Genomic DNA, 11,790 nt, shown 5'->3' on the forward strand with positions numbered 1-11,790 from the left:
TAGTAGTAGGTTTCTGTGTATATCTTTCAGCATGTCCTTATGTTCTTTAATTATCACTTTAGGTTTATGTCTGGGAAAGAGATAAAGAAGAAAAAACATTTGTTTGGCTTGAGAATTCGTGTTCCACCATGCCCACCCAATGCTGCTTTTAAGACCGAGAAAGAGCCTGAAGGAACTTCACATGAGTTCAAAATTAAGGGCAGAAAATCTTCTAAACCTGCGCTTGATCAGAAGTAAGAATAATCTAGCATCTGAAAAGGATTTGTTTTATGTTTGAATATTCTTCTCAGAAAACATACAGATATTGCTTGATATTTGTCATTGTGTTCATAGAAGGTGAGCTTAAGCAGCACACCTTTCCTTTCTCCATCTGTCATCTGAGAAATTTCTCCATGTGATTGTTAGATATGCCAAGCAGTGACTGCTGTGTCATACTGGGCTCCAGTGGGAGTTGGGCAATTGCTGAAATAGGGAACTTTATGCATTCATTGCCAGATTGCAAGTTGGAGTAACACCTCTTTCCAGCTACTACCCCACACTATACAGCCCACATAATTGGTTGATCCCGCACCTCAGTATGGTTGCTTTCCATTATGTATGGTGCTGTTCAATAACCACATAGCAAGATCTTGTCCTCACAGTAGGACAAGAAACTACTACAGTCAACATACTCAGCTTTTCTACTGCTTGCATAGGGTGGGGCAGTGGGCAAAGCCTTTTCTGCTGTTTCTTGAACATGAGTGGCCTGTGTGTTTCTCTTGGGCTGATACACATTTTATGTAGTGGCTTCCTTTTATGGGTCTTTCCAGAGCAAGGTTGGAAATCTTGCAGCATTCCAGATGCTATTGGATTTCAACTCTAAGCAGTTCTGTTCAGCATAACCCGTGGCGAGGAATGCTGGAATGCTGGAAACTGCAGTTCAACATCTGACAGGCCACACGATTCCCATGCCTATGCTAAAATATGAACAAATTACAGTGGCTTTTAGAGTCAGCTTCTAATAGGAAAGAAGGTAGAATAAATATAAATTTAGGAGGGTAAATAAATTCAGCACAACTGATGAAGCATTAAAAAAAGAAGTTATAAAAACCGAATATAGGTCATTAGTTTGTCATTAAAAAAACTGAATTCTGACCTTTCCTTTAGGGAAATTACTAATGGTGTTGAAAGAAAGGGAAAGAAAAAATCTGTGGGTCGCCCACCTGGCCCATACACCAGAAAAATGATTCAGAAAATGTCTGAGCCACCTCCTTTGGTAAGTAAAATGTACACTTACATGCATTTCTTGACTAAAAATAGCCACTCTGTATTTTAAAACCCAGTCTTGGTTTTATCTTTGACTCTTCTCTGTCATGTATCCCTCAGTACGTTTCTAGAGGTGGATGCTCAAATCTGTGAACCAGATAGTTTGTCAGGGGTGCAGTGTATTATTTGTCTTGTTACAAAGAATTCTGGAAAGTATAATCGTTGCTTAAACCATAAACATATTAGACAACATTCTGAAGGAAGCTACAAACAGTAAAAAAATAATAGATAAATTCTGTATGCTGATGCAGCAATAACTAAAAGGATGAGTGTGGGATAAACATGAAGACCATTTATTTAGATTAATGAAAGAAACTATTTGAAACCCACAATGTGACACATTTTCCTAAGCCTAGTTATGAAACAACTTTTTTTCCTTTGTAAATTAATGTTAGAAATTGATTATGGTTTTTGGGTATTTGTGTTTAAATCAGTTTAGCACATCAACAGCAACAAGCGTGCACTCCACAGGTATTTGATTTTAAAAAAAACCCCAGATCGGAGCTTTGGGGTAAATAAGCAGGATATATGTTAGGTAAAAGAAACTACTTTTATGCTACATCTAGGTTCTATAAATAAACTAACTAGTAGAGAAAACTATACTTGGTAAAGAGTCCCTGAGCTCACTTGTGCAAATAAGAAGAAAAACATCTTTAGCAGCGCAACCTGGCTTTGCTCCATCCTTGGTGAGAGCGAAAGAGGAAGAGGACAGAGAGACAAAGGGTAATAAACTTATTGACCCCTAGAAAAGGGAGAGGTAATAGGAAGTGACCTCTTTCACAAGCAACATGTGATGACCATAGAGAGAGACAATCAGTGTTCCTTCTAGAAGAACACCCCCCCCTTCTCATGGAAACCAAACACTAGATCTACAAAACACAAGCAGTATGCTATACTCCAACAGTTTAACAGATCAGGATGCCATGTAGTGTGATGGCTTCCCTGTCTCTGTAGTGAAAGAAAATGTTTTTATGTGATAAACGTGTTGAACTAAAATGGGTGGCTGTTTGGTGGCTGTTTAAACAGAAACATGACAATCTCCTTTCCTTCTGGCAGGCCCCCAATGTCTTCTTCTCCTTTCTCCATAAGCAGTTCTGGAGAACTGAGGGAAACCTTTGGAAGCAAATTTGGCACCACAATGGAGACTGCAGCGCGGTGGAGGAGAAAGAAAAACTTAGATTGAAGCAAAGTGTAGCCTGTAATCTGTAGAGAACATGGGGTAAAAAGTTTTTTAGTGTGTTGTAAAACAACAACAAAAATGACATTTTTATACTATACATTATACTGTAGGGAACAACTTGTTACATTTTCAATTCAATTCGTTTCTTTTTTTCTTTCTCTTAATGAAGTTTGGTATTTAAAGATGTTACATGCGCTGCAAAATGTAAAACAGTGGTTTCAGCTGATGAGGCTTGTGTGGCAGTGCCTTCCAAAAGCCAATGCGTTTACGGTGACACGTAAGATGTATTCTGTGTATGTGGTGAGGGGTTTATCCTTTGGGGAGAAGCCAACTATTTCTGGCCTTTTAGTGAATTCTATCTTTATGCTGTGTGTAATAGTTCTGATATTTTTTGAGGTTTTTTACTACTGGTTACATCATGTTGTTGTATTTTTTATTTGTAATTTTACTTTGAATGTCAGTGTTTACACAGAAATATAGGTTATAAGTGTGTTCCAAACAAATTTACCTTGTTGTGTGCGTGTTAGGTTTAGCAATTGCATCTGTGCTCCTGAAAATATGAAAGAGCAATAAAAGAAAACAGCATGTTATAATAACAAAATTTAGTTCATAAAGCGGTAGAGGCAAAAGGTGTGAGGTTTGGCTGCCATTTATGTCCAAGTTGTGGTAATTAAACATTAGTCCGTATTCTCACTACATTTGGATCTTAGCCAAAGGCTGAGAAGTATAGGTCATTGAGTATACTTAGTTGTAAAGCTTAATGCGGCTGATTTCTGTGGTTTTTAGGTTCATAGGCATCTTGCAAAATTAGTCCTTGTGGTGGATGATGAATGACATAGTCACAATATTAAATATGTTCTCTTTTTTTAAAGGTTTTATTACATTTGTTTTGTTCAGTTTGTAGTTCTGGACCAGAATACCTCAAACGTTTACCGCTTGCAATGGTAAGTACAATTAAGAGTGCATTGAAAAAAGTTGACTATGGCACTATAATATTCCATGGCTTGCTATTTTCTGCACAATAAAAGTTTTGCCATCTCAAATTGTTTTTTGTAAACAAAACACAAGTGGGCCAGGTGTAAGTCTGAACAGTATTATTTCCAGTTATGTTTCCCTTCCCTTGCCAGTTCCTCAGATTGGTAGATATTTTTATCTCCTCGTTTTCTCAAAGTGGCCAAAATAATAGACTAACAAGGCTATGAAATTCTTAGCAATTTCTTAATTCAGTACATTGTACTATCTGTGTTCTAAGAGTCCTAGCTCTGTTTGTCTGCTAGGCAGATGGTGTTCATACTTCGAAAATGTTAAAAGAATGCTAGATTTTTTTTCATTGAAACTTTTGAATTTTAGGGTAGATATACACATCTATGCTCTTACAACATAAGTGTTATTCACAAAAAAGAAATAGTTTGATTCAGAGCTTGAACTCAGGACCTAATTAATGAAAACTGGGGACCACGACTCCACCTGGTGAAGTAAGTGTTGATATGTTCATAGTGGGTCATGTGTATCGCTCATCTAGAAAGTCAAACTATGTCGTAAAATGAATAATTTTTTTTAAAAAAAAAAAAGTTTCAATCAGCAAACATTAGTATTGAAATCCAAAGATTTGTACATGCCACACGTTGGCTATAGAAGGCAAAACAAGTTTGAGTCTATAGTCAACAGGTAGCAAGTTGTGGTGGTGCCCTATAGCATGTGTCATGACCTAATGGTTCATATTCTATTTGAAAATTATGCTACATTAGTGCTTTTTGTTGCATCTTAATCTGTTTTGAACTGCATGTGGAGAAAAAACAGGTCTGATATCTATAATTTAGTTTGTGTTGAGTGCTCTCTCTAATCTTAATGTGAAATAAAATTTACCCTAAACCAAAGAGTGGTGTTATTAGACTGCTGTGCTTTTTGTGAAAGTTAGAAATGAGCAGTGTGAGGAGATAGATAAGGTATATAATGCATTATGGAAAGAGATGCAGAAAATTTTCTGTGAGTTCATCATATGACTTGGTAGCCAAATTCCCATATTTCTCAAAAATTGTAGTATATAACTTCAAGCATACAGTAGTAATGTTGTTTTTTCTTAAAGTACATTCCAATTTATGAGATGCCTGGGGTGCGCCTCTACACTGTTTGAAATCACTTATGTGCTGCAGCTGCTCCATCCTGTGGAATTCTGGGATATGTAGTTTTTACAGGGTATTTAGCCTTCTCTGCCAAAAGAGTGTTGGTGGCCTCACAAACCTACGAATCCCAGATGATATAGTATGGAGCCATGGCAGTTAAGTGTGCATCAAACTCAATTATTTCTACATGCAACCCCGTGGTTTCCTCCTTTTGCATAGAACTATGAAAACTGAGAAACAAGTATTTCCTACGATCAGTTTCTTTGGAAGGGTAACTCCAGATGGATTCAGTAGTATTTACTCTAAGAGTAGTTAGGATCTGGACAATGAAATCCTTTTAGCTTCAAACATCTCCATGATTATAATAGTGTTTTTTTAAGTGAGGTCCAAAACAAATGGCAAGAAATAATCCAGTTTGAGACTGCTTAACCTGCCCGTGGCTCAATGCGAAGGAATCCTGGGAACTGTAGTTTGTGGTGGCACAAGTGCTCTCTGAGAGAGAAGGCAAAATGTCTCACAAAACTGGCAGTTCCTAGAATTCCCCTAGCACGTGAGCCAGGGCAGTTAAAGCAGTCTCAAACAGGATTATTCCGCAGTGTGGTTTTGGATCAAATCTGGTGCAAAAAAATGGTCTGACAGTCAATACTTCAGAGAGTTATTGTTCTTATTACTTGTCCCAACTGCTGTTTAACTTAGGAAAGAGGTAGAAATTTGGAAGTTACTGCGAAAATACTTTTAAAATACATACAAATGGACATGTAAAATAATGGACTGAGAGCAAAGAGAGACAGTATTTTACTCAGTAAAATCACAAACCAGTATTGTTATAGCTATGTTTGACTAGATTATTAATTACATTATTATAATTTTTTTTTAAAAAGGAACCGTTAGCTATTAAAACTAGGTAAGATTGCAGATAAAATTTATTTAAATATTCCTAAAGGGCATATTTGGAAGAGGAAAACTAAAATCTGTAGTTACAAGCTTCTAGTGTATATTATTTAACTACCTTGTCACTCTCTGCTGCGTTTTTAGAAGTCAACAAATTTTGGCAGCTAATTTAATGAAGATACTACATGTTAGGAGTTATTCTCTTACAGCCTTGTCGTGTTTAATTATGCCCAGACCCCAGAATCCTTCTGAAAATTCATTCTCCTAGGCCAAAAAGTCAGAATTTCTTTTTGAACCTGATTGTTCTGTCAGATACATGTTACCAAAGCACCAAAATGTTTTACTGTTAGTAAAAGACAAATGATATACTCAGCATTTCAAACAGATATTTTAATATAATTTCATTCTATATTTTCATTCTGTATTGTTAGGACATCAAAGAACCAAAAATGTCAAGTTCTTCTCTCCTTCAAGAGTCACATTGCCATTCTGTTTTATCAGTCAGTAGGTATTCTAGACAGAACATATCCTGTCTAATATATTGGAAATCTAAATACAACGGTGTGTCTATATATCTTGAACTGCACGAGTGGGTTCTTAGTACTTAGGAGATATACTCAAAGTCTTGTAGGTTAAACCACTCTTAATAGTTACAGTTGGCAGACACACCAAAACTCTGAAAGATATCAGATGTTTTTGGAGGCATTAAAGGATTACAAGACCATGTAAGTTCTTTTGCTTTGTTTTGTCGGATGCTGTGGGGCTTTTCTTCAGTTGAAACTAAGGCTATTAAAAAAACCTTGTGCATTAATATATGATTAAATAGTGATGAGGAACTCTTATAGTAGGTATGTGGCTTTTTTTAAGCTGCTTTTCATGTGAAAAAGGGAAATTTTCTTGTAAACCCAGTTCCTTCTACCCCTTGAAAATTATCCAGTTCCTGACAATGAGGTTTAGGAGAACAGCTAAACTCAACTGCAAGAAAAAGAGATGAGAAAGAGCTGGCCACTGATGTACCGATTGCGAAGAAAGTCAGGACTTTGATAATTGCAGGTGTGCTGGGTTGAAAACATTTAAAACTCGAAGGCTTTCATGGCCGGCATCCATAGTTTTTTGTGGGTTTTTCGGGCTACGTGGCCATGTTCCAGAAAAGTTTCTTCCTGATGTTTTGCCAGCATCTGTGGCTGGCATCTTCAGAGAATGCTTAGCCTGGAAAAATTGGGTGCATATATACTGTGTGAGCCTAGGAATGCAGGAGTGATTTGCATCAGCACAGAACAATACACATGAAGATGCCAGCCACAGATGCTGGCGAAACGTCAGGAAGAAACTTTTCTGGCACATGGCCACATAGCCTGAAAAACCCACAAAAACCCACTTATTAAAACTCCTTTTTCATGACATGGACAGGAATCAGTATTGGCTCCAAAGTCTTTCTTCTGCCCACATTTTATACGCTGCTTATCTCAAGCTCTGAGAAACTATTTCTACACCTTGCCCTTCTACTAGAACAGTGCTTCTCAGTGGTGGTCTTTGGGCAGGTCCTGGTCCCTTAACCATCTGCCAATCCTTGGAGAGCTTCTTGGCAAGAAAACAACAAGTATACCCATTGGACCAAAATATGGCACTGGTCCCTGGTACACTGCTGAAAAATGCCATCTTCCCACATCTCCTAGCTTAAGAAGCACTGTGCTATGTGATATATCTGCTGGATCCTAATGCCTCAGTGTTTCACCTTGTTTCTCCTACTACATATCCACAAATGCCTTTGTAGTGAGAGATGCATTTGCAATGAGAGATGTTTCCTGATCACAGCAAGTTTAATAGTCATATGTATGTGTTCTGCTGTCACTTTGGAAGGAAAAAAACAGGCTTTGTATTTTTTTTAAAGTAAAGCAATGCACTCTTTTTTTAGGAGCTACTGAAAGTGGGGAAATGGTCTGTACAATATGCCAGGAAGAATATTCAGAAGCACCCAATGAAATAGTTATTTGTGATAAGTGTGGCCAAGGTAATGTAAATCTTGTAGAGTGCAGAACTTTTAAAAGTTGGACCAACATTTCATGATTAACCCTTGGTTTAGAAATATTTGTAACAATATATTTAAGTATAACTTAAACTGGACCATCACAAGATGCATAATGTATCTAATATACTCAAATGAGTGGATTTAAATCAACACTTATGTAAATTCCATTGATTCAGTGAGTACTTTTTGGTATTAATAACTTAATTTTAATTTATAAGATCAACTGAAAGATAAGTTGGTGGTTCAGTATTGACACATAGTGGTAGGACTTGGATTAAGAGTTATTGTGTTGGCATCCCTTCACAAAATTAAAAAGATATTTTTCTCCTGAACTCAGGTTATCATCAGCTGTGTCACACACCAAATATTGATTCTAGTGTGATAGATTCAGACGATAAATGGCTGTGCCGGCAGTGTGTCTTTGCAACAACAACAAAGGTAGGGAAAAACATGATGAAGTTAATACAGCTGAAAGTAAGACTTTACTTTTATCTGGCATTAGATAGTAGTATTTGCTGCTTCAATCTGTTTTATTCCAGAGAGGGGGCGCACTTAAGAAAGGACCAAATGCCAAAGCACTGCAAGTCATGAAGCAAACATTGCCTTACAATGTAGCCGACCTTGAATGGGATGCAGGCCATAAAACCAATGCCCAACAGTGTTACTGCTACTGTGGAGGTCCTGGAGAGTAAGCATATAGAGACTCTTGTGGAAAGATACTTTCACTTTTCCCCCATATATTGTGTAATGCATATGAATGTTATATTTCTGAAATATGTATATTTATTTATGAGACACGTTTTCCAACCATATTGTGCCACTGCAGAACAGCAACATCACAACTGCAAGATCAGGCATTCATTACATTTTCTGTTCTTCAGTTTTTGAAGTCTGTAAACCTGCAAGAAAATAGGATATTTATTCCTGTAGACAGTTACCTGGGAGCAAGCTTCATTGAGTACAGTGAAACTTAATTTCAAGTAAGCATGTTTGGATTGGACCACATGTTCAGTTGCACTGGAAATATAAAATTTTATGCAGGGTCTTGGGCAGTATATGCTGCCATGACTTCTGTTAACCACCTGGCACAGTAATACTGCCCCAAGTTCTTTGCAGTATAATAAAACCATATACAGTCCAATTAGAATAGACATTTCAAAAGATTCTCACACATGGGGAAAATTGAGGACCATAAAACTCAAAAATCTAGAGTGAGTTAAATTTTACACACCAAAGCCTGTTCTCTCAATAACAATAAACATAACAAAATCCCAAAAACACAGGTGGCAAAAACGCAGCTAGAAATCAGGGTACGTTTCTAGGAGTGGATCTCAAATCTTGAACCTAGATAGTTGTCAGGGGTGCAGTATATTATTTGTCTTGTTACAAAGAATTCTGGGAAAGTATAATCCGTTGCTTAAACCATTAAACAATTATTAGACAACATTCTGAAGGAAGCTACAAACAGTAAAAAAAATAATAGATAAATTCTGTATGCTGATGCAGCAATAACTAAAAGGATGAGTGTGGGATAAACATGAAGACCATTTATTTAGATTAATGAAAGAAACATATTTGAACCCTACATGTGGTCATCATTTTCCTAAGCCTAGTTATGTACACAACTTGTTTTCCTTTGTAAATTAATGTTAGAAAATTGATTATGGTTTTTGGTTATTTGTGGTTAAATCAGTTTAGCAGCATCAACAGCAACAAGCGTGCACTCCACAGGTATTTGATTTTAAAAAAACCCTAGATCTGAGCTTCTGGTAAATAAGCAGGATATATTGTTAGGTAAAAAGAAACTTACTTTATTGCTACATCTAGGTTCTATAAAATAACTAACTAGTAGAGAAAACTATACTTGGTAGAAGAGTCCCTAGAGCTCACTTGTGCAAATAAGAAGAAAAACATCTTTAGCAGCGCAACCTGGCTTTTGCTTCCATCCTTGGTGAGAGCAGAAAGAGGAAGAGGACAGAGAACAAAGGGTAATAAACTTTATTGACCCCTAGAAAAGGGAGAGGTATAGGAAGTGACTTCTTCACAAGCAACATTGAATGACCATAGAGATATACATCAGTGTTCCTTCTAGAAGACACCCCCCCTTCTCATGGAAACCAAACATAGATCTACAAAACAAGCAAGTATGCTAATACTCCAACAGTTAACAGATCAGGATGCCATGTTATGTGATGGCTTCCCTGTCTCTGTATTTGAAAGAAATGTTTTTATGTGATAACGTGTTGAACTAAATGGTGGCTTTTTGGCTGTTAAACAGAAACTGACAATCTCCTTTCCTTCTGCAGCCCCAATGTGCTTCTCCTTTCTCCATAATCAGTTCTGGAGAACTGGGGGAAACCTTTGGAGCAAATTTGGCACCACAATGGAGACTGCAGCGGGTGGAGGAGAAAGAAAACTTAGATTGAGCAAAGTGTAGCCTGTAATCTGTAGAGAATGCATGGTGAAAAAGTTTTTTAGTGTGTTGTAAAACAACAATCAAAATGACATTTTTATACTATACATTATACTGTAGGGAACAACTTGTTACATTTCAATTCAATTCTTTCTTTCTTTTTTCTTTCTCTTAATGAAGTTGGTATTTAAAGATGTTACAGTGCTGCAAATGTAAACAGTGGTTTCATGAGGCTTGTGTGCAGTGCCTCCAAAAGCCAATGCTTTACGGTGACAGGTAAGATGTATTCTGTGTATGTGTGAGGGGTTTATCCTTTGGGGAGAATGCCAACTATTTCTGGCTTTAGTGAAATTCTATCTTTATGCTGTGTATAGTTCTGATATTTTGAGGTTTTTTTACTACTGTTACATCATGTTGTTTATTTTTTATTTGTAATTTACTTTGAATGTCAGTGTTTCACAGAAAATAGGTTATAAGTTTCCAAACAAATTTACCTTGTTGTTGCTGTTAGTTTAGCAATTGCATCTTGCTCCTGAAATATGAAAAGCATAAAGAATAAACAGCATGTTATAATAACAAAAATTTAGTTCATAAAGCTGTAGAGCAAAAGGTTGAGGTTTGGCTGCCATTTATGTCCAAGTTGGTAATTAACATTAGTCCTTATTCTCACTACATTTGATCTTAGCCAAAAGGCCGAGAAGTATATTCATTGATATACTTAGTATGTAAGCTTATGCTGATTTCTGTGGTTTTTTAGGTTCTAGGCATCTTGCAAAATTAGTCCTTTGGTGATGATGAACATAGTCACAATATTAAATATGTTCTCTTTTTTTAAAGGTTTTATACATTTGTTTGTTCAGTTTGTAGTTCTGGACCAGAATACCTCAAACGTTTACCCTTGCAATGGTAAGTACAACTTAAGAGTGCATTGAAAAAAGTTGACTATGGCACTATATATATTTCCATGGCTGTCTATTGTCTGCACAATAAAGTTTTGCCATTCAATTGTTTTTTGTAAACAAAACACAAGTGGCCCATGTGTAAGTCTGAACAGTATTGTTTCAGTTATTTTTCCCTTCCTTGCCAGTCTCAGATTGTAGATATTTTATCTCTCGTTTTCTCAAAGTGGCCAAAATAATAGACTAACAAGGCTATGAAATTCTTAGCAATTTCTTAATTCAGTACATTGTACTATCTGGTTTCTAAAGAGTCCTAGCTCTGTTTGTCTTCTAGACAGATTGTGTTCATACTTCTAAAATGTTAAAAGATGCTAATTTTTTTCATTGAAACTTTTGAATTTTAGGGTAGATATAGCACATCTATGCCTTTACAACCTAAGTGTTATTCACAAAAAGAAATATTTTGATTCAGAGCTTGAACTCATGACCTATATTAATGAAAACTGGGACCGACTCCACCCTGGTGAAGTAAGTGGTTGATATGTTCATATTGGTCATGTGTATTCTCTCATCTAGAAAGTCAAACTACTGTATTCGTAAATGATTTTTTTTAAAAAAAAGTTTAATCAGCAACATTAGTATTGAAATCCAAAGATTTGTACATGCACACTGTTGGCTATAGAAGGCAAACAAGTTTGAGTTCTATAGTCAACAGTGGCAAGTTGTGGGTGTGCCCTATAGCATGTGTCATGACCTAATGTTCATATTCATATTTGAAAATTATGCTACATTAGTGCATTTTTGTTGCATCTTAATCTGTTGAACTGCATGTTAGAAAAAACAGGTCTGATACTCTATAATTTAGTTTGTGTTGAGTGCTCTCTCTATCTTTAATGTGAAATAAAATTTACCCTATAACCAAAGAGTGTGTTATAGTACTGCTGCTTTTT

General features: G+C 36.3%; 1 protein-coding gene across 1 annotated transcript; it reads left to right on the top strand.

The window, feature by feature from the left end:
• The first annotated feature begins 6,889 nt into the window (after positions 1-6,889).
• On the top strand, positions 6,890-11,784 carry LOC121929806 (metal-response element-binding transcription factor 2). The gene is made up of 6 exons (XM_042465722.1): positions 6,890-7,510; positions 7,866-7,966; positions 8,068-8,216; positions 10,122-10,217; positions 10,779-10,847; positions 11,245-11,784. Exons 1-6 carry the CDS (start codon positions 7,435-7,437, stop codon positions 11,378-11,380), a joined length of 627 nt encoding a protein of 208 aa, XP_042321656.1. The 5' UTR covers positions 6,890-7,434; the 3' UTR covers positions 11,381-11,784.
• Positions 11,785-11,790: the final 6 nt, after the last annotated feature.

This window comes from Sceloporus undulatus, chromosome 4 (genome assembly GCF_019175285.1).
Source record: "Sceloporus undulatus isolate JIND9_A2432 ecotype Alabama chromosome 4, SceUnd_v1.1, whole genome shotgun sequence".
NCBI classification, from domain to species: domain Eukaryota; kingdom Metazoa; phylum Chordata; class Lepidosauria; order Squamata; family Phrynosomatidae; genus Sceloporus; species Sceloporus undulatus.

What these genes read in the sequence shown, in the direction of transcription:
- LOC121929806 (XM_042465722.1), top strand. Translation starts at nt 7,435, where the DNA reads ATGGTCTGTACAATATGCCAGGAAGAATATTCAGAAGCACCCAATGAA. An exon ending in TTGTGATAAGTGTGGCCAAG is followed by an intron (nt 7,511 to 7,865) that starts GTAATGTAAATC and finishes TCCTGAACTCAG; the next exon opens with GTTATCATCAGCTGTGTCAC. An exon ending in TACTGTGGAGGTCCTGGAGA is followed by an intron (nt 8,217 to 10,121) that starts GTAAGCATATAG and finishes CTCTTAATGAAG; the next exon opens with TTGGTATTTAAAGATGTTAC.